The sequence below is a fragment of the Lagenorhynchus albirostris genome, chromosome 8 (assembly GCF_949774975.1).
Source record: "Lagenorhynchus albirostris chromosome 8, mLagAlb1.1, whole genome shotgun sequence".
In the NCBI taxonomy this organism is placed as follows: domain Eukaryota; kingdom Metazoa; phylum Chordata; class Mammalia; order Artiodactyla; family Delphinidae; genus Lagenorhynchus; species Lagenorhynchus albirostris.
In genome coordinates this window covers 95,655,621-95,675,724 of record NC_083102.1, presented here as the reverse complement: position 1 = coordinate 95,675,724, position 20,104 = coordinate 95,655,621, and the positions used below count along the sequence as shown (strand labels likewise).

At 43.3% G+C, this 20,104-nt stretch overlaps 1 protein-coding gene across 1 annotated transcript in view; it reads right to left on the bottom strand.

Moving 5' to 3' along the window:
• Nucleotides 1–19,138, bottom strand: part of HECW1 (HECT, C2 and WW domain containing E3 ubiquitin protein ligase 1) — a 253,789-nt gene extending 234,651 nt beyond the window's left edge. The window contains exons 1-2 of the mRNA XM_060156217.1: nucleotides 18,820–19,138; nucleotides 8,583–8,690 (exon numbers count right to left, since the gene is read on the bottom strand). Of these exons, the coding sequence (XP_060012200.1) occupies nucleotides 8,583–8,690; nucleotides 18,820–19,108 (397 nt within the window). The 5' untranslated portion in view covers nucleotides 19,109–19,138. The remainder of the gene's footprint in view (nucleotides 1–8,582; nucleotides 8,691–18,819) is intronic.
• Nucleotides 19,139–20,104: the final 966 nt, after the last annotated feature.

The following is a 20,104-nucleotide window of genomic DNA, read 5'->3' as shown; positions in this document are numbered from 1 at the left end:
AACAACCTAAGTGTCCATCAACAGATGAATGGATAAAGAAGCTGTGGTATACATATATATACATGCACAATAGACTATTACTCAGCCATAAAAGAATAAAATTTTGCCATTTGCAGCAACATGGATGGACTTGGAGGGCATTATGCTAAGTGAAATAAGTCAGACAGAGAAAGATAAATACCGTATTATATCACTTATATGTGGAATCTAAAAAATACAACAAACTAGTGAATATAACAAAAAAAGCAGACTCACAGATATAAAGAAGAAACTAGTGGTTACCAGTGGTGGGGGCAATATAGGGGTGGGGTGTGGGAAGTACAAACTATAGGATGTAAGATAGGTTCAAGGATGTATTGTATAACAGGGGGAATATAGCCAATGTTTTGTAATAACTGCAAATGGAAAGTAACCTTCAAAACTTGTATAAAAATTTAAAAAAATTTTTAAAAGGATGTAAGATCCTTGCCAAGAAGTGGACACAAGGATATCCTAAATAAAGGAGAGCACTTACTTGTAGGCTCATTTCATTCAGTCCTTACACGTGTTCAAGCTCATCTCCATTCTGTTTCTCATGCTGCCCCCTCAGAGTCACTCTCACAGCCACCCATCCTGGAGGATGCTTCACACACTTTGCCTCTTCTCTATAGACATAGATTTACTGGGGGCCCTCACCATTCCTGTGTGAGAGGTTTCCTGGGACTAGGGACTTTCATGGCCCAGATCAGGATCAATCTGAACTGGCCATTCTAACTCTTCAGCCTGCAGTCTTCCTCATCAGCTCCTTAAATTATTTTTTTTGGCAAACATCACCACAAGCCCCATGTTCCAACCCTCCGCCATGCATTCTAGACCACATGTCCCTTGAGTCCTCTGATGGCACTCACCACGTCCTGTCGACGACGCTCCCTTTGATAGCTTCCCCGCCTTTGACTTCCATGGCCCTGTATCTGGATCCCCTGATGCTACGGTTACTAGTGCTGCATAACAATCAAACCCAAAACGTAACAGCTCTGTATTATCATCTCTCAAAGTTCTGTGGGGTGACTGGGCTCAGCTGGGCAGCTTTCCCTTGCTGTCTTGCATGCTGTTGCCATGGGTAACAGCTGGGCTGGCCTCTGCTGTGCCCTGGGTGGGGATGGCTGGAGCAGCTGTCTCCATGCAAACTTTCACATGGCCACTGTGAAAGCACAGCTGTCTCAGGGCTCCAAGAGCGAGTGTTCTAAGAGATAGGAAGTGGGAGTTACCAGTCTCTGAAAGCCTGGCCTGGAAGCCGCACAGCCTCCCTTCAGCATGGAAACCAGGGCAGGGTCACAGAGCCCTCCCAGGCCCAAGGGGAGGGGACATGGACTGGGCCTCTTGATGAGAGGAATGCCAAGGATCTTGCGGCCATACTTAACCCTCCACACTCTATGATCTCTTTTCCTCAACCTCTATCCCTTCCTCCTCCTTGTCCTTCTCTTCCTTTTTCTCAGCACTCCACCCTCAACTCTCACATCTGCATGCCTTCATGCCTTTGCAAGTGCTGTTCCTTGCCTAGAATGATCTCTCTACCTCTTGGCCCCCAATGCCGGTCCTTCCTTCCCACTGGCCAAGTCTACCTACTGGCTCCTCGTATCCGTGGGTGGTGATCAACTCTGGGCCCCAAAGCCAGGTTTTGTGGTCCCCTTCACTGACACAGGACAAAAAGAAGGAGGTGCTTGTCCCCGCTCCTGCAATGTGAGAGCCTCAGCGGGCAGGGACCAAGCCTTCACCTCTAGATCAGAGTCCCTGGAGACCAGCACAGTCCCCAGCAGGCCTCCAGCACTGTAGGCTTCAGAGAGGCAGGTGAGGCTGTATGTTCTCTTAATGAAATGGAAACTCAAGGTAAATGTAGAAAAGTCTCAGTTTGGGTTATTAGGCCTTTGACCCTTTATCTGTGTTGATTTAGAGGTTTCATCTCATTGGAAGAATCTGACACACACCAAACTAGAAGGTAGCTCTATCTATATTGCTGCAAATCTGAACTGAATGATTTGGTTGTATCTTTCTAGCTGTTTTCTGTAACAATGCTTAGTCACTCTTTAATGGTCTGATATTTAATCTATGGACTAAAGATGCATTTTGATGCCCCAGATGTAATGGACTATTGGACCTGGTAAGAGATGGTTGCACACAACATTTGGGCTCTTCACCTTGGGTGAACTGAAGATGAGCCTGCTACGTGTGTCCCCTCATTCCTATGTCCTGTCTTCCCACCTGGACCCCTGCCCTCCCACTGCCACACTCCCATTGTCTCATTGGTCCCTTTCAGTCAGAACCGCTGCACCTTTATGTTGGCCTCTGGAAGCCCAGACGTTATTACTGTATGAATATTTCCAACCATTTCACTCTGGTCTGCTCAAGTGTGAATTTGGTGGCTTGGGTTCCTTCTTCTACCATTCCAGGACGCTTCTCTCTAGCAAGATTACTTCATTTAGGCTTTTAAAGCAAAATGTGCTGGAAATAAGGAAGGAAGAAAACCAGCATGCGGTGAGGAAGGTTTATGGAGAAGTTTAGCGGGAGGAACACCAGGGGAGTTGTGTGGGAAAAGGACACAGGTGAAAGAGGAAATGCATTTTAGGAGTGTTGCTGTGAACTGTAGACTCTTTTCTCCAGATTTAAGAAAGGCAAGTAAGAACAGAAGCAATACTGAAATTACTTTATGATTGTGTAGAGTGCAATTTTGACCATGGTTTCTCTTTAGGGTTGTGTGAACCTGGATAAGCGATGGGGGTAGTCATGGCTTCCAGGGAATTATATAGCAAAATTAAGATGGCATAATAATAAAATAGCCATTATCATGCAAATATTTATGGAGGCGCAATTGTTCCTAAAGGAACGCCTTTGTGAAGTGGTATGATTGTCGTAAGATTATGATACACATTTACAATTTAGTCTCTCCAAGTAGACTTTCACAGAGCCTATGACTCAAACGTTTATTGCGGTACAAAAGGAGACATAGCTCCTCGGGAAGAACAAAACAGTGATTGAAAATGGCAGCCCACAGTGCAGTTCTTAGCCATACCAGTTCTAAAACCAGAGCAGTCCTGGTGGAAATATGTCCAGATTTAAATAAAAAGCTATACCAACGTGTCACCTGAACCATCTGGATTGCTGACGTGACGGGATCCCTGCGGCTGCTCTGGGCAGATCTGGGTGGCCTTCTGGCCCCAGCACAGCTTGTCCTGGCTCTGCCGCATTGCCGCAGAGGAGAAAGCACCAGCCAGAAGTGCTAACCAGGGGAGTCAGCTAGTTCTCCTGGAGCCCTGCTTTTCCTTCAGTGCCCATCGGTCTCCAACTTTGGCTGCAAAGGCTTTCCCCACGGGAAACTCCCAGAATAAGCCATTCAGTTCACAGCTGTCATCAAGACACCACCATGTCCATTCCCAGAGGAGAAATGCACCGCAATCCCTAATTCAAAGCCTTCTCATTATACCGCACACCTGGCTGTACCAGACACGTGCCTGGCCCTTCACGTGTGCTTTCTCAGTCTTCATGGGGTCACCGGTGGGGATTGTACATTAACTTCCTTTTATAGATGAAGGAACAGAGCCTTAGAGTCCAAGGGCCACACCGGGTAGACACTGAGTCCACAGGCCTCTCACTGGGAAGCCACCTGATGAAGGGTGGGGAAAGGAGGCAAACTCTGCCCCCTGACCTGTGTACATTTCACCTTGCCACTCTCAAGGGGTGTTGTTAGAAACTTTGTTAATCAACTATACTCTAATATAAAATAAAAATTAAAAAAAAAACTTACAGCACGACTAGGTGCTTAGATTTGCTGTTATGTGTAATCAGGGGCCACTGTGTTTTTTTAATTTGGGAGGACATGATGGAAAAGGATTGGGAAACGACGTACTGAGAAGGGGTTTGAGGTTCGCTCTTCTGACAAATGCAGGGAGTGATGAAACCAGAGCAGGTGGCAGTCAGGGTGTGAATCTGGAAGGGAGGGCAGAGATGGGGAAGGGGCTGAACGTGAGGGTCTGAGCTGCGGGCGATGCATGACCAGTGGTTCGGAGTGGGCAGGAAGCCACGGCAAAACAGAGCAGTCGAAATGACTGCAGATTTCTGGTTTATGCCTGGACAGCTGTGAGAAGGCTGTGATCATGACCGTGATTACATGACTTGACACAAGGGTGGGTAGAGAAAGGAGGTCCGTTTGGGAGAAACTCTCTTGGCCGTAATCAGCTGTCCTTCCAGACCCACTACTCTATTGTTCCTGCTAGCAATGGGGAGTGACAATGAACAGGGAGCTACACGTAACAGGTCTGGGCCAGAGATCAAAATAAAGATACCTTCCAGGCAGAATCAATACCTCTCTGCAAGGCAAGCCCTGATTCTGAAGGACTTCTTTCTTCTTTAACTTTTATTGGAGTCTAGTTGATTGACAATGTTGTGTTAGTTTCAGGTGTACAGCAAAGTGAATCAGTTATACATATACATATATCCACTCTTTTTTAGATTCTTTTCCCATATAGGCCATTACAGAGTATTGAGTAGAGTTCCCTGTGCTATACAGTAGGTCCTTATTAGTTATCTATTTCATAGGTAGTAGTGTGTAGATGTCAGTCCCAATGTCCCAATTTATCCCTCCCCCCACCCACTTACCCACTGGTAACCGTAAGTTTGTTTGGGGAGCACATAGTCAACAAAGACTGTGGTAGCTCCTGAAGGCTTGAGACTGGCCCGCTGAGCCCAACTGCACACATTAGAATATAACATTTGAGTTACTATAACAATAAAACATTGTAAGATTTTGTCAGGATAGGTAAAGCTAAAATTTCACGAGTTCTTTCTTTGGTCAGTGTTAAAATTTGCATCTTTACAGCTCTCATATTACAGCAATTATTACTATAGTCAAATAGCCAAGTGCCCTCTAGGGCGAAATTATGCAGGGACCATAGGAAACGAGTCAGGAGTTATTTTCTTCTGTATTTGATCATGCTTGTAACTCCTTGGAGAATACAGAAAGTATTTGTTTTGAATGTTTCTAATTTGGGGGTACTTTCAAAATCTGATTTAATCAGACCTTTAAAATATCATATAAATCAATAGCAATTACCTAATTCTAAATTGAATCATAACTCTGAAAGAAATATGCTATTAGAACAGATCCCAGACAATCAGTGATATACCTCTACTTTCATAAAAGGAAGTAATAAAAGGTAAAAATAAAGAGAAAAATGGAAAAACCAAAACAAAACCTCATTTATTATTTTAACTCCCACTTGGAATGACCTTCTGTTGTACTTCAAGATTTAATGTTCAAAGTTTATAAAGTTATTTTTATTTTAAGAACGTCTAATTTACCAATTAGATTAATGAGTTTATTACTACCTAGAGACCGTGAAGAGCTTATTTGTGATTCGTAACAAAACTTCTCTAACCTTTCTGGATAATGGCCTGAATTCTGCATTTTTATACTATAGCAAGAGGATCTCTGATGCTTTGATTTGCATACACTTTGACAGTTACATTAGAACATTCTGTACATCCAGTCTCTTCCTGTTCCTTAATTTGGCACTTGTTCTATCAAACAGGTTTGAAAATGCACATTATTTCACATTAAAAATATAAATTTTTATAGCATATTATATACAGTTTTAATGCATTCAGACTCCTATAATTCATTATTGTTTTAATTTATCTGATTTTTTTGTGTGCCCTGAGTCCACAGTCCAATCATTTGCAAACTCAATGAAGCTTTGTCTCAATGAATTTTTACTTTTTGACAAATCGTTACATTTGTACAGAAATACATTCTTAGTATATTATTCATTCATTTGATACATTTGCAAAATGGAAATTCATCCATTTTCTGAAAGCACTGAGGTATCGCTAGTCTAAGAGGTCTATTGTGGAGCGGGATCGTCTCCAGTTTGCACTTGAAAACATGTCAGTTTTCTAAAGTGCTGAACTTTTGGTTTAGTTTTTTTTTTTTTTTTTTTTTTTTTTTGCGGTACGTGGGCCTCTCACTGTTGTGGCCTCTCCCGTTGCGGAGCACAGGCTCCGGACGCGCAGGCTCAGCGGCCATGGCTCACGGGCCCAGCCGTTCCGCGGCATGTGGGATCTTCCCGGACCGGGGCACGAACCCGTGTCCCCTGCATCGGCAGGCGGACTCTCAACCACCACGCCGCCAGGGAAGCCCCTTTCAGTTATTTTGAATATGACTTGGCAAACTATCTGTTTATTCTAGGACGTTGGAACTTCACCAACTTTGAATACACTTTCACTCAATTATGACAACATTTTATGTATTTTGCAGAGCTGATTTTACATTATAATACCTGTCTAATGATATTTAAAGTGTGTCTTCATACTGCTCATGAAGACAATTATTTAAATGGTTTGTTATTTGAGCTGAATGTACAGGAAATGCTCTAAATGTCCCAGAAATCTTGGAGAACTGCCTTGAAAGGAATGGTACTAGTGCTAGATTAATTTACACACAAATCCCACTTTTTCACACTGCCTCATGCAGAATGAAGACCGAGTCATGAGGTTTCATATTATCCTTAATATTTATTTCCTTGACTCTAAAAAGATAAAAGAAACACCTTCAAGGTGTGTTTATGCCTGCACCATTTTGAGCTGATACTGTATTATGACCCTGAATCATGTCTATTTCTCATTTAGTTAAAACCCAAAAGAACAAAATGGATATGTAGTAAGGAAGGACTCTTCCACTGAACTTCCAGTGTAGACTGGGGCATACAGTCAGCAATTATATCTAATATTCATTGCTACTGCAAGTTTTCACCTCTTTTGTTCTTACTGGCATTTGGGAAGTCATATTAGGTACCACTAGCTGGAGCCCATCTCTTTATCCCCACATCAAGCCTGGCCATGTTCTTTATGATAAATGATGCCATTTGTGGGATAGAGGAAGATGCTGGCATGACTAGGGCAAAGGAGGGCCTGCTGGGGAGGATGGAGAAGTAGGGTTGAGGGATGTGGTGAGTTTTGTTGGGGTTTGGCAGCTGGGCAGAGAGGTTTCAGCTGATGTAGCATGAAAGCGCAGCCATGAGGCTTGGGGGCACATGGTAGCAGGATTGCGTTCAAGGCATTTTGTCTGGGATCAGCATGCAGGATGGATTAGAGTGCAGAAGAGCGGGGGAGGTAAGTATTAAGGAAAAGGAACTCTCTTGCTGGGAGTTTCATCATGCTTAACGCAAAGTCAAGGGTCAGCAACCACATAACACAAAGTCTTGTCCCCTCTACATCTGATAGTATCAAACCTCCTGACTGTCTACTCATTCTGCATGTGCCAATGCAAAAAGAGGGGCATTTGTGTCATTTCCCAGGGCAGAGACACCATAAGTAGAGGACAGACACTGAGGCTTTCATCTCCAATCTCTATTCTTTGGAGTACAGGAGGTCTTATAAAATGTTTATTAAGTGAATGAAAATGAGAGTTTTCATCCGGAAAAAAATGGGAGCAAAACATTCTAGAGGATAGTTTTCGTGAACTACAAGTCAAATAATAATAGACAACTTTAGGGGGACTTCCCTGGTGGTCCAGTGGTTAAGAATCCGCCTTCCAATGCAGGGGACGTGGGTTCAAGCCCTGGTCAGATCCCACATGCCACGGGGCAACTAAGCCCGCGCGCTCTACAGCCTGTGCGTCACATCTAAGGAGCCCGCGTGCCGCAACTACTACTAAGCCTGCGTGCTCTGGAACCCGCGCACCACAACTAGAGAGAAGCCTGCGTGCCGCCACAAAAGATCCCGCGATCCACAACTAAAGACCCGATGCAGCCAAATAAATAAACAAATAAATAAAATATTTTTTAAAAAATAGACAACTTTAGGTTCCTGGCCATGTGTCATCTCCTCTGAGCACCAGGCAGCTGGAACAATAGACTATTCCATTTCCTTTCAGAAGTGTTATGCTGAATGAATACCTGCTATGAACCAGAAAATGCATGAAGGGATTTGTGCACTTAGCACTCTCCAGTACCCATGTGGGGAGGGGAAAGGGTACATTATAGGTAGTCCGTGCATTCCTTTGGGTGGCAAATATGAGGCCCATGTAGATATTTCCTCATACACCAGTATGGGACCTACGAAAAATTCCTTCCATAACTGCAAAAATGACTTATTTTCAAAGAGAGTGGAAAATTTTAGAAAATATAAAATAAGATACATGATGATGAGTTTATACATCCAGAAATGTCAGTAGATCAGGAATGAAGGAAACAGATTGGTAGTAGTAATGTATCGTTCCCATCCCGAGGAATTCCCCAACACACTGGGGAACAAGAAGCCTTGAAGAACTGGGTTAAGCAAAGCCCAAACTGAACAGCAGGATACAGAAGGGGCAACCTTCACAAAGTTGGAAAGCGCCTGGAGGAGCCAGGGAGAGAAAGTTAAGGGCCACGGGCTGGTGTGGGTGGCTGCTACCCAACTGCTCTACAGCTCACTACTCACTGTCTTTTAAGCACCTCATTCAATCCACATCTTTCACATATGGCACATTTCTAAGTGAGGCAATGCAGCACAAGAGCAAAGCAGTTGAATTCCGCTTCATCCCGAGCAACAGGAATGGAAAAGGTACTCACGCTCCACAAAGTAAGAGCTGGCGTCAATCTTCCAGATGATCTGGCCCCGATGAGAACCAGTGACTCCACGGTTCTTATAGTCCAGAAAGTTTTCCGACAAGACCTCATCTATATTCCCAGGAAAGAAAGAAAGCAGAGTAGAGAAACACATCAGCTAACAGCAGATTTAGAAAAAAATAATAAAAGAGCAAAGATGTTAATGCCACCTCCAGCTCAACAGAAGAAAAAGGCACCTGGAATCATAGAATCAGGGAATTCTAATTTTAGAATTTTAATGCAGGAATCTCTTCCCCTCTCCTCAACACTCCTGGCAAGTGATCATCTAGCTGGTTCTTGAACACCTCCAGAGACAGAAAAAATTGCTGCTACAGCAGTTCATTTCACTTTTTCTTCTTTATTTGCCTGTGCCGTGCAGCATGCGGGATCTTAGTTCCCCAACCAGGGATCGAACCCAAGCCCCCTGCAGTGGAAGCTCAAGAGTCTTAACTGCTGGACCGCCAGGCAGTTCCCTCATTTCACTTTTGAATAACTCTTACACGTGGGGAATCTCAGTGTGAAAATCTCCCTCCTAAAGCTTTCATTAACTGGTCCCTATTTGGGTGTGAGAATGAGGCATAAAGAAAACATCCAATTGTACTTTCTATCTGGGGCCCTGTTCGCATGGGCTCCATCCTATATGATCTCTTCTCCAGTGTGGACACCCATCAACATCCAACACTTGGGGACCATCCATGAATTTATCCATCCATCCTTTATGCAGCCATGTCTGTTCATTCAACAGACACTTATCGAGATCCAACCATCTGCCAGGCTGGGAAGGTGCAGGGGCCACGGTGTTGGGCAAAACCTTTCTGAACTGAAACCACAAACAACTGAGGACACAGACTTTAAACACTGAGTAAAGAAGTAAGTGCATTATTACAACTTGTAAGAGGGGAGAGGAAGGAAAAGAATGGACTGCTCTGACAAGAAGCTACAAGTAGGAAGGCCAACAGGGGGTCAGGGGAGAGCTGAGGGATGAGAAGGCGCTGCCAGGGTGGGGATGGAGGGTGGGTGGGTGTGTGAAGGGTGGAGCAAGGCCCCCATGGGGTGTCCAAGGCCCAAGGGGGGCAAAGCCTACCCTGTGCGAGCACTGAGAGGAGCTGCGGGGGGCGGGGACTGTGCTCCTTCCATCTCCTGCCCTTCCTCTGCTTGTTACATTGCAACCCATCAACATCCTTCTTCAAGCTGGTGCCCAGAGAACAAGGCAGCATCCTTAGAGAGGACAGATCTGTGAAGACCGAGCCGACTGCCTCCCCCTTGGTTCCAGACCTCATGTTCTCAGTGCAGGCGAAGACAGGGATATGAATTTTACCTTAATCTTCGATGGGGCCCTTGCAGTTCCCACTTCACCCAGAAAGGAACCATCTGAGCTAAATGGATCTGAAGCTGTGAGACAACCATGTTCTGAGAGTCCAAATCCACTGCGCTGGTTGGGGGGAAAGCCAGAACTCAGGAGCTCCCGAGGGGAGGCCCAGAGCCCCAGCTCTGCAGAGAGGGGCTAGGTCATGGTTGCCCTCTTTGCAGCTGAGATATTCTGAGGTTCACTTCCTGCAGCTGGATGGATTTGGAAAACAGAGGAGGAGGTGAAAGAGGGCAGAGCTTATAGCGAAAGGACCCAGCTCCAAGGACCTTTGCGCCATTTACCACTACTGTCATTTCTACAGCTGCAGGCCCTCATCCGCGAGATGGGGGGTGGTAATAACTGGGACCTCGTGGGGGTGGGGGGCATGGATTACGTGAGATGACTGGTAAGCGCGCTTGTGACCTGCTAAGTCGATCGCACATTTGTGGCTGCCTCTTCTTTGGCCGAGATGATCAGGCAGAGTAACACCGTCTCTGCCTCATTAACAGCAGGAACTGTTTGTATCCCTTGGAAAATCACTTGTTTGCAAAATTCGTCTGTCTTCATAATCACAGTGTGTGCTCACAGCCCTGTTTGGGCTGCTAAGATGATTGCATAATACGTCTTTTACAGTAATTGCCTCATTTCTGCAAAAAAAGGCATAATGTTTTCCTAGCTCCCTAGGTCTTCAGTACCCAGATAGAAATTTGCCTCATTATGGCAATTCTCCAAGGAGAGGTATTTTCCTGAATTTATCCACTCTGATCACCAGAATATTCACGTTAATAGTCATGATCAGGTATCCATATAGAGTAACACCTAGAAAGGGGGTGTTCATTCATGCACTAGGTAAATGTGTATTGAGTGTTTATACTCCACTCTAGCTAGTATGCTAAACCCTGGGGATATACTGCTGAACAAGACAGGGCCTATGTTCTCAGGAAGTTCTGAATAGATTTGAGGATTTATTCCATATAACAGGCAATTTCATTAGAAGATAGTGGGTATAAGAATGGGTTAAATATCAAGGAACCACAAGGGCACAAATGAAAAAAGGATGGGCGTGAGTAAGTGGGAGGAATCAGAAAAAATCCAAAGAGAATGGCAAAGTAACACACATTTTAAAGACAACAAGATACATTTCGCTGTACAGGTTTAAACACGTTTTCAGAGACTGCCAGTTGGTCCTAATGAGTATCCCATTCCCTTATTATAACAGTAACACTTCATAACAAATATCATGCAAGAAAATAGAAGAGTCGGTATTCTTGCCTGGACCATCTGTGCTGAGAAGTCAGCTCCCTCCCCCAAGGCATGTATTGCCAATTGTTAGAAGTTACTAATCTTTGCTTGGGAATCCAAGTGTATTGTCAGGGTCAGATGCAGGAAAACAGAATCAGACCAGATATTTTATGCACTAAGGGATTTTATGTAGAGAATTAGGTGCTAGACAAATGGACGCTAGGCACAGCCTCAGCAACTGCCTCTCCACCCACAAAGAGAGTGACCAGCTAGTGGCAAGCTGAGTAGGCTCCTGCCACTACCACCGGGCTGCCTGTTCACAGCCAGGAAGCGAGTGAGGGGACGCTAAGACGCCGTGATAGAAAAGCTTAATTTCTCAGAGCCATGCTTGTGGCAACCACAGGCTAAACATCAGGAGGAACCCCCCAGCTCACTTCCGCCTTCCCAAACTTGCACAGGTGCGTCTAAATGAAGGGACCAAATTTGCATCTGGAACATGGCTGCACAGGAGACTGAGAGACGTAATTTTCAGGGACCAGAGTCTACACTAGAGGAAGGCACTGGAGAAGAGAAGAGAACTGGGATGGATGATGGGGACCAAGCCTTGCCCTCCATCACACTGAGGAATGGCAGCCCCCTGGCTCCCTACTGCGAGGTTCCCTTTTCTGCATCCTTTGTCATGGTACAAGTTTTTGTAGGAGCAATGTTTGTGTGGTTACAGGGATATCTACAGCCACCTTGAGAGAAGTAGTTAGGGTACCATTACTAGCTATGGGATCTTAGGCATTATACTTAATCCCTTTGTGTCTTTGCTTCCTCGCCACAAAATGGGGATAATATTAATCCCAACCTCAAAGTCTGTTGTGAGCAATATATGAACTAATACAGGTAATGGTCTCAGAACAGTGTTAGACATCTAATAAGCAGCTATTTATATTTATAGTACGGGCTAAAAATACGGCCCTCTATGGCAAAGCTCCATGATACTGTGCAAAACCCCTAGTAACCTGAAACATTAGCTTAGGCCAGTACTATTTAAATTTTTCGCATTACTCATTCTGTACAGAACATATAGAGATGTATTAAGTTTCTCAAAAAAAGACTGCATTTGCTGGATGATACTTTTTTCTTCCAGTATGAAGAATCCTACCTCCTGCTCCACAGTTTACAATAGAGAAAAGATCTTTGCAAAATTTTGAGTCACAAAGTTCTAGTGAAGCTTACAGAAACAAGCACATCTAAGAAACCAGGAGTATTTATCTTGCTTTGTCTTCAAAATGAAAACTAGAGCTGTGCTTCCTACACTTTAATCTATAATAGAAGAGTATACAACGAAGACTCTTGCTGTTGAGAACAGAATGGGCAAGCGAGCACAGAAGCAATTAAAGGAAGAGTTGATCCACTACCCAAGCCCAACAGAAAAAATACAACATTGCTTCCATTTCGCAGAGGAACTCGTGCCTTCTGATAACCAATCTCAGAAGAATCTCCAAGGATTCTCCCACTATCTCTAGACTATGGATTTACCAAAGAGCAGGCCAGGAGGTCTGGGGAGAATCTACTTGCCTTTCAAAGGCAAGTACAAAGCCAAGGGTGTAGAATCTCTATTCTCTTGTACTAGGAAGGGAATCTAAGGATAAATGGCAGGGGAGGTCCTACATATCAGTGCCACTCTGTTTTCTGTGGCTTTTCCCTCAGATTGTTTATTTGAACACAAGTATTCTCACTGGTTGTGCCATAATTAGGAAGCACAGCTTCAGCTCTTCTATATTCTAATAGAGTGCCTGATGTACAAGAAAATCTTCAGTTCTTCAAGAATTGATGTCCATACGGAAGCATTCTGGGAGTTTCTGTGTGCAGGTGTCTAGCCAGAGAGAAAATTTTAGCTTTCATCCTAAATCATTACATTTTAAGGCTCAGCATATTAAATGCTTCTTAAGGGCAAGGGTTGGGTTTCTATTCTATAACTTCCCATAACTCCTAATGTGTGGTTTTCCACAGTGGAACACCTGACAGGCAAATATTGGGAAATAAGAAAGTGTTTCTTGCTCATGAAAGTATAGGAACTGCTGGGTTACACCAAGTAAAGTGTGCTGCTTACCCCAAGCTTCTCAAATCTTCAATATATATTGTGAGTCTCTAAAGTGGGGCAATGTAGGCAGATTTTTCCATCCTTATTTAACCATAGAACTATTTCCCCATGGAGCGATAACTGAAATCCACTGAAACTAATGTGTAGGATATGAGTGCTATTCATGTGGCTATTATATTCATGCCTTCATCCATCATTGCATTATCCTACTATAGTGTATGAGTTTTGGTGAAAAATGGATTAGGAAGCCAGAGATCTGATTGAGAAACACTTCTAGAAAAAAAGTTCAAAAATATACAAGAAAGACTAAGGGATATTGAGGATAAAAGGAAAAGTGTCCATATCTGGAAAATCGAAGTCCTGGAAGCCCAAAGGAATATGAAACTACACTGGATGAACTACTAGTCTGTTGGAAAAAGAGATATTGATGAGATTAAAAAAATAAATGGGGGTGAATATGGTGGTCTAGACAGGGCTTCTCAACCTTGGCACTGTTGATATATTGGGCTGGATAACTCTGTTATCTTTGTTGTGGTGGAGCTGTCCTGTGCATTATAGGCTGTTTGGTGGCATCTCTGGCTTCTACCTTGCAGATGCCAGAAACACCTCCTACAATGTGACATCCAAAAATTCTTCAGATATTACCAAATGTCCACTGGGAGGCAAAATTACCCTTGATTGAGACCCACTGGACTATGATTAAAAGCAGTCCATAAGAACAATAAAAAATGTATAACTTCGAAATCAACAGATCTAATGGAAAGTAGAAAAGAAGAATCAAAGAAACAAAAAGAAAACACAGTAAATAAAGAATCTAAAGAAAGATGGCAAAAATAAGTCCTAATAGAACAGTAAGTATAATAAATATAAATGTGCTATTCTAGCCAATTAAAAGTCAGAGACACCCAGATCAGAATAAAAAAGCACACACAAAGAGCTACTCTTAAAAAAAGATAAAGGTTGAAAATTAAGAAAAGACAGATCAAGTAAATATGAAGCAGAAGAAAACAGAGAGACTAGCAGCCTTAAATAGTTAAAAAAAAAAGAACAACATTCAAGGCAAAGAATAGCACAAGGGGCACTGGCAGATCTGTAATAATAACTTGTAAGAAACTGTAGAGGAAAAAGATGTAAATATCATGAACATTCATGCACTTAGTAATCAGCATCAAATCTGCAAAGTATAAAACTTACAGAAGCAAAGGTAGAAATAGATGAACCAATTAAAACAAAATTTTTGGCTAGTGATTTTGAGACACTCTATTCAAAAAATGGAAGAGACAGAAAATTAGAATATACAATTTATGTGATTGAACTGAAATACACACACACACATGAGAGAGAGGGAGAGAGAGAGAGGATCCTTGCTTTGTGAGTTACCCTATGAACTGAAACTTGTACATATCCGAATTCTGTCCTGTTTTGCATGGTTCTATGGGAACTGTTACCACTGTATATTTATATAACATAAAAATATTTATATATAAATATTATATACACATATATTAAACCTTTGTATATATTGATATCTATGTATAAGATATCTATATCTCTCTCTATATAAGATATTCTCTATCTCTAGATAGGTGACAGATAGGTAGATAGGTAGAGTGAACCTTATTCACAACAAAAATACACTTTATGATCATACATGGAATATTTATAAACATTGAACAGGGATAGGTCACAGAAGAAGTCTCAAAAAATTAAAAAATTATCAGTTTGATACAGACCATAATCTCTAACCTCACACAGATAGGGCAACCAAAAGGTATGGAAGAGAATATATGCCCTCAGGCACCAGTCTATGGAGATCCCTCAAAGATGCCATTTTAGGAAATTTTAAATCTTAAATTTGCTCTGAGTTATCATCTCTTGATTTGTTGAAATTTAAATACATGAATGTACTCTAGTTTCATTATGGTTTAAATTACTGAGCAAATTCTAGCATGGTATAGGGATAGCATGGTATAGCATGGTATAATAATGATATGATTTATTAAAATGCTAAATTTATCAGAAGGCTAGTTTTGCGAATTATGAGCATATTATGCCCACTTTACCTATTCAATTATATTTTCATAATTTTAATTGCATACTTACTTCATGTTTCAGCAGTTTTAATAAGGGCTCCTTCCAACAGAGTCAAAGGAATGGCTATTAAAAAAAATTGATCATCCTAAAGAGGGTTTTAAGATATTAAAGTCTTTAAAATACTGGAACATAAAATGAAGAGGTGAAAATACTTGAATAGATCTGCTCTAATTAATTTAGCATTCTTATGGTTAGAGGTCTTGTATTCTTCAAGTTATGTATCCTAACCCAGTTATACAATACTGTTCCCTCAGTGTGCTGAATCTTTAACACTAAGTATAGGACTCACAAATAATTAGCTTTTCCTTGTCAAAGTCAAGTGGGCATCACTGAATGAATAATTGCAAAACTATTTCCTAGGAATACTGATGACTAGCGAATCTGCCACGAAGTACTTGTTTTTGACCAAATCACAAGCTTCCGCCTGTTTACTGACAATTAAGATCTCTTTCCAGGTCCCTGTGGGTTTGGTAAGAAGCTTTTGTCTATAACATACAACTGAAACAACTGAGCACACGTCTAAGGGCCATGGTTAGGCTGAATGAAGCCTGGGAATTAGGGTCATTTGCCATAATGCATCCAGAGACTAGAGCTACCTGACAAGTTAAATCAAGACGCATTTATTGATCAACAGGCAGTAAACGCACAGTATCTCGTCAATTCCATTCAATGATCCTGAGCAAGTTATTTCTCTATTTTGAAGATAAGGAGGCTGACGTTCTGATGACTACCTGGCTGAGGCCACACATCCAGCCAGTGGCAGAGTATGATTCTAAGCCAGGTCAAGCTGTCACTGAAACCCCAGGATCTTTCCCCTTTCTGTGTCACTAGGGGAGAGAAAACTTCATCACACTCCTCCAGTTCAGGAACCACTCCATAAATGAGGGCAACCAAATGCAATCTCGCTGTGAAAGTAATGGTAATACTTTTATTGTCCCATTGCTGGGTTCCTGGCTGAAGACAGCACTGGTGACTCGGTGACAGTGTCAGTGAGCAGGGCCACACATCCCCTTCCAAATGCAGATATCTCACTCACTATGGCAGGAGAAAAGTCACGTTTGTCCGGAGAGCTCTGGAGGGCAGAGCTGAAAGCATCACAAACCTGGCCTCATGGGGACATTTAGGTTGCCCACTGATGTGGAATGGCCCATACGTGATATTGCACCCAAATGTGCCAAGATGTCCTCATGGTCATTGTGGGGTCTGCCGCCAGGGTAGGCAGCTGTGGTGTGGCATTGGGAACCACTGACTTGGCATTTCCTCAATTGTAAAATGACAGATTAAATGAAATCACAGAGCTCTATGATTTGCTCTTTGGCAAGGCACGGCAAATCTGGAAGGTGAGTTACTTAGGACCCACCAATGATGAACTTTTAAGATTCACGGAGAATTTTGGATTTGGAAGTTGCTTTTGAAATGCTATTCTGCCGAAAGTGTTGGCACTTTGCATTAAATCACTTCACAGTTATATATGTGCAGCTACTGTGAGAAGAATAAACTGTCAAATTGAGATTCTCAGAGGATGAACCGTGTTTACTTCTGTCTCAGTCAAAATGTCATGTTAACACCAGATCTTGTTCATTCATGGAGCTTCCGGACACTTCGTCCCGCCGACCATCCCTTCCTTCCTCAGACACCCTCTCTCTCGTCTTCTGTGACGTGGTCCCCTGATTCTCATCCTACCTCTCCATCACGCCCCTATCTCCTTTTTGAGTTCCTCTTCTGCCTCTCTCTCTAATAGGGACCTTCTGGTGCTTTCTTTCTACACTCAATCCACGAGTGAATTCGTCTACTCTCAGGGCCAATTATCCCAGATCTACACCGCAGCCTGGATCTAGGGCTGAGCTCCAGATCCATCCATCCCTTCCGCACGGATGAAGGTATCCACCTTTCCCCCTGCCACGCTCTACTCCAGCTGTTCCTTGACTTGAGAGATGCATGCCACTGACACCACTGCAGGAAGGTACTGTGTGAAGCAGCTGTGAAGAGCTGCTTCAAAACTAGATCTGGGGCCGAAAATCTAATTGCCTAAGGCGCTGAACAAGTAACCATCATCATTAAAGTAGGGATAGGTGGCAAGGAGTCAAAAGGGGGAAGTTGATGCTTGACTCTAGCCCACTAGAGCCACAGGAATTATGGGATCAGTCAGCCAAACTGAGAGCTTTTGCACAAGAAGCTAGAAAGGTGGATTTCAGCGAGAAATCTCTACTTTTTGAAATACTGACAACGAACCAAATTTAAAACAATATGGACTAAACAAAATGTGCTTGGTGGTCTGTCCTTTTGCAGGTTCTGTTTGAGATTCATGGTACTCAAACACCGATTCCAGAACTATTTTTAAAGCCAATTAAATTTTACCTGTTTGGAAGTCCAATTTAGTTGAGCAACCACTATTTGTGTAACAATTTCAAAAATTATGTTTTTCCATCTTTACAGTAGTGTGTGTATTGCAAATACACTAACCAAACTGATGGCAAAACCTTCAGAAGACCCAAAAAAATTTCCCTGACAGCTAGTTAGTCAGATAAGAGCCCCCGAATTTTATCATAAAGATGATCCGGGTTGTAAAATACTCATAACAATCCTTTGGTGTCTTTGATAGTCCATGATGCTAAATCTGGCATTGTGTGTCTGAATGTGCAAATGTTTCGTTGTACAGACTGAATGCAGAAGGCCTGGCCTCTGTTGAACTTGAACCGTCCCCTCACCCCACCAACAATTACAACCTTCACTTGTGGATTTACCAGCATGAATGTGTCCATTTTCACCACATCTGATTCCACCATGGAAAATAGGTGAAATCCATTTTCATGTCAATTTCTCTTCATAATTTCAAATTCGTGAGATTTATTTTCTCCAGTCACTCTCCTTTCAGCCAGCACAGCTATTCCTTAGCCTGTGGTGTTCCTGCTCTCACTGTCTGTATCATCCATTATGCTTTTGGAATACAAAGCAGTAAGAATCTTGAAAGAGCAGGTGAAAAGAGGTCTACGATCATGTTGAAAACTTAAGTGAAATGACCCCACATACATGTGCATACCTTGGGTGCGTATACGGTGTTGCTTTGGTCTTACAGACACACGGATTTGAAAACAAGCTTCTCATATTAACTTACTCATGAGCAGAAGAGCTTCTATAGTTGCAAACGGTAATGACATTTGCGTTCAGCCACACCTCGCCCTGCTATCTCATGATTCTTTTCCATTGAATAGAGCTGGCAGGTGAAGCCTCATGTGTGGTCCTCTGTGTGTTAATGTGGTGTATAACACATTTGATGGTGAACTGTGCGTTTTCATGAAATGATCGAGTTTGCTGAAATAGTAAGGCATCCGTAAACGTGAATTATGAATTAATGTACTTGTTGGATACCCAAACCACACTGCTAAGACCGTTATTTCCGTGGCACTAAGTGCTGTTCTACTCACCGATGAGGTACATGCCAATCCAGTCCCCAGCGTCCACTTCCTCCTTTATGTCCCAGTGGATCACCAGGTCCTGCGAGTGCCCTATGTTGTAGTAGGAGCTGCTGACCATGAGTGTGGAGCGGCTGTCTGAGGTGACCAGGTCGGTGTCGCTGGTGGAGCGGGGGATGGTGACAGCGCCATGGGGGCCGGTCCTAATGGCCATGCTGTGGAACTGGCCCGGGTTGTAGCTGTGGCGGAGGGGCTCCTTGCACCGGCGTCGGTTCTGGGAGTTTCTGGATGGAGATGCCATGGCGGCCAGGCCTAAGAACCTGTTCTGGTACAGATTCTGTCGGGGTAAACAGACAGTCAGCAGGGGCGGGAGATGCCGGCTACACCGTCAGTCACTGTTTTCACAGGGAAGGGAGGATGGGCTGGGGGAAGCCAGCTGGGACAGAGCAGCCCTTTTAGGAAGATTTGAAATAGACATAGAGCATCTTCCTCGGGGCCAATGCTGTAGCTCTGGTTCATGCCGGGAAGGCAAGAACTAAATGCACACTCACCAAGGGGCCGTGCATTTGCGCTCTGCTGGGGTCTCAGCCTCCTCTAGCCTGCTTAGTACCAGAAGGCCAGGAATGTCTGCAGAATGGCCCTGGAGGTGTGACTGCCCCCAAACGAAGTGTCATCTCTTGAGTTCTCCAGCATAAATTCAATTGGATCCAATTTTACCCTTCTTTAGGGTAAATGATGGTTATTAGCATTGCACATTTTAGTGATCCCTGCAGCATTCAAGACCCTACACACAGCTCAGAATTAGAGGCGGCCCCTGCTGGGTGAGGCCGTCACTTTTTCTCCATTTACAGCTTTTTCACTCTACAGAATGTCTCTGGACCACCTGAAATTCCTATAAGGATCTCAGATATCCTAGTAATATTCAGACACCACCGTTTTCACTAAAACCCAATCTCAGAGGACCATGTCTCCCTCAGAGTCAATGTTATTGTAGAAAACATTGCATCCGTGGAGGAAAAAAATGCATGTTTTTTATCGTTTACAGCATGGAGCACTTAAAACTAGCTGAGCTGATGCAGAGCAATGACCCGGTTGTTTTGGAGGCAGAGAGCTTTGAAAACATGGGGAAAGGGGCATCCTATGGAATTAGAACAAGGGATTCTTTTTTTTTTTTTTTTTTTGCGGTACACGGGCCTCTCACTGTTGTGGCCTCTCCCGTTGTGGAGCACAGGCTCCGGACGTGCAGGCTCAACGGCCATGGCTCATGGGCCCACCTTCCCGGACCGGGGCACGAACC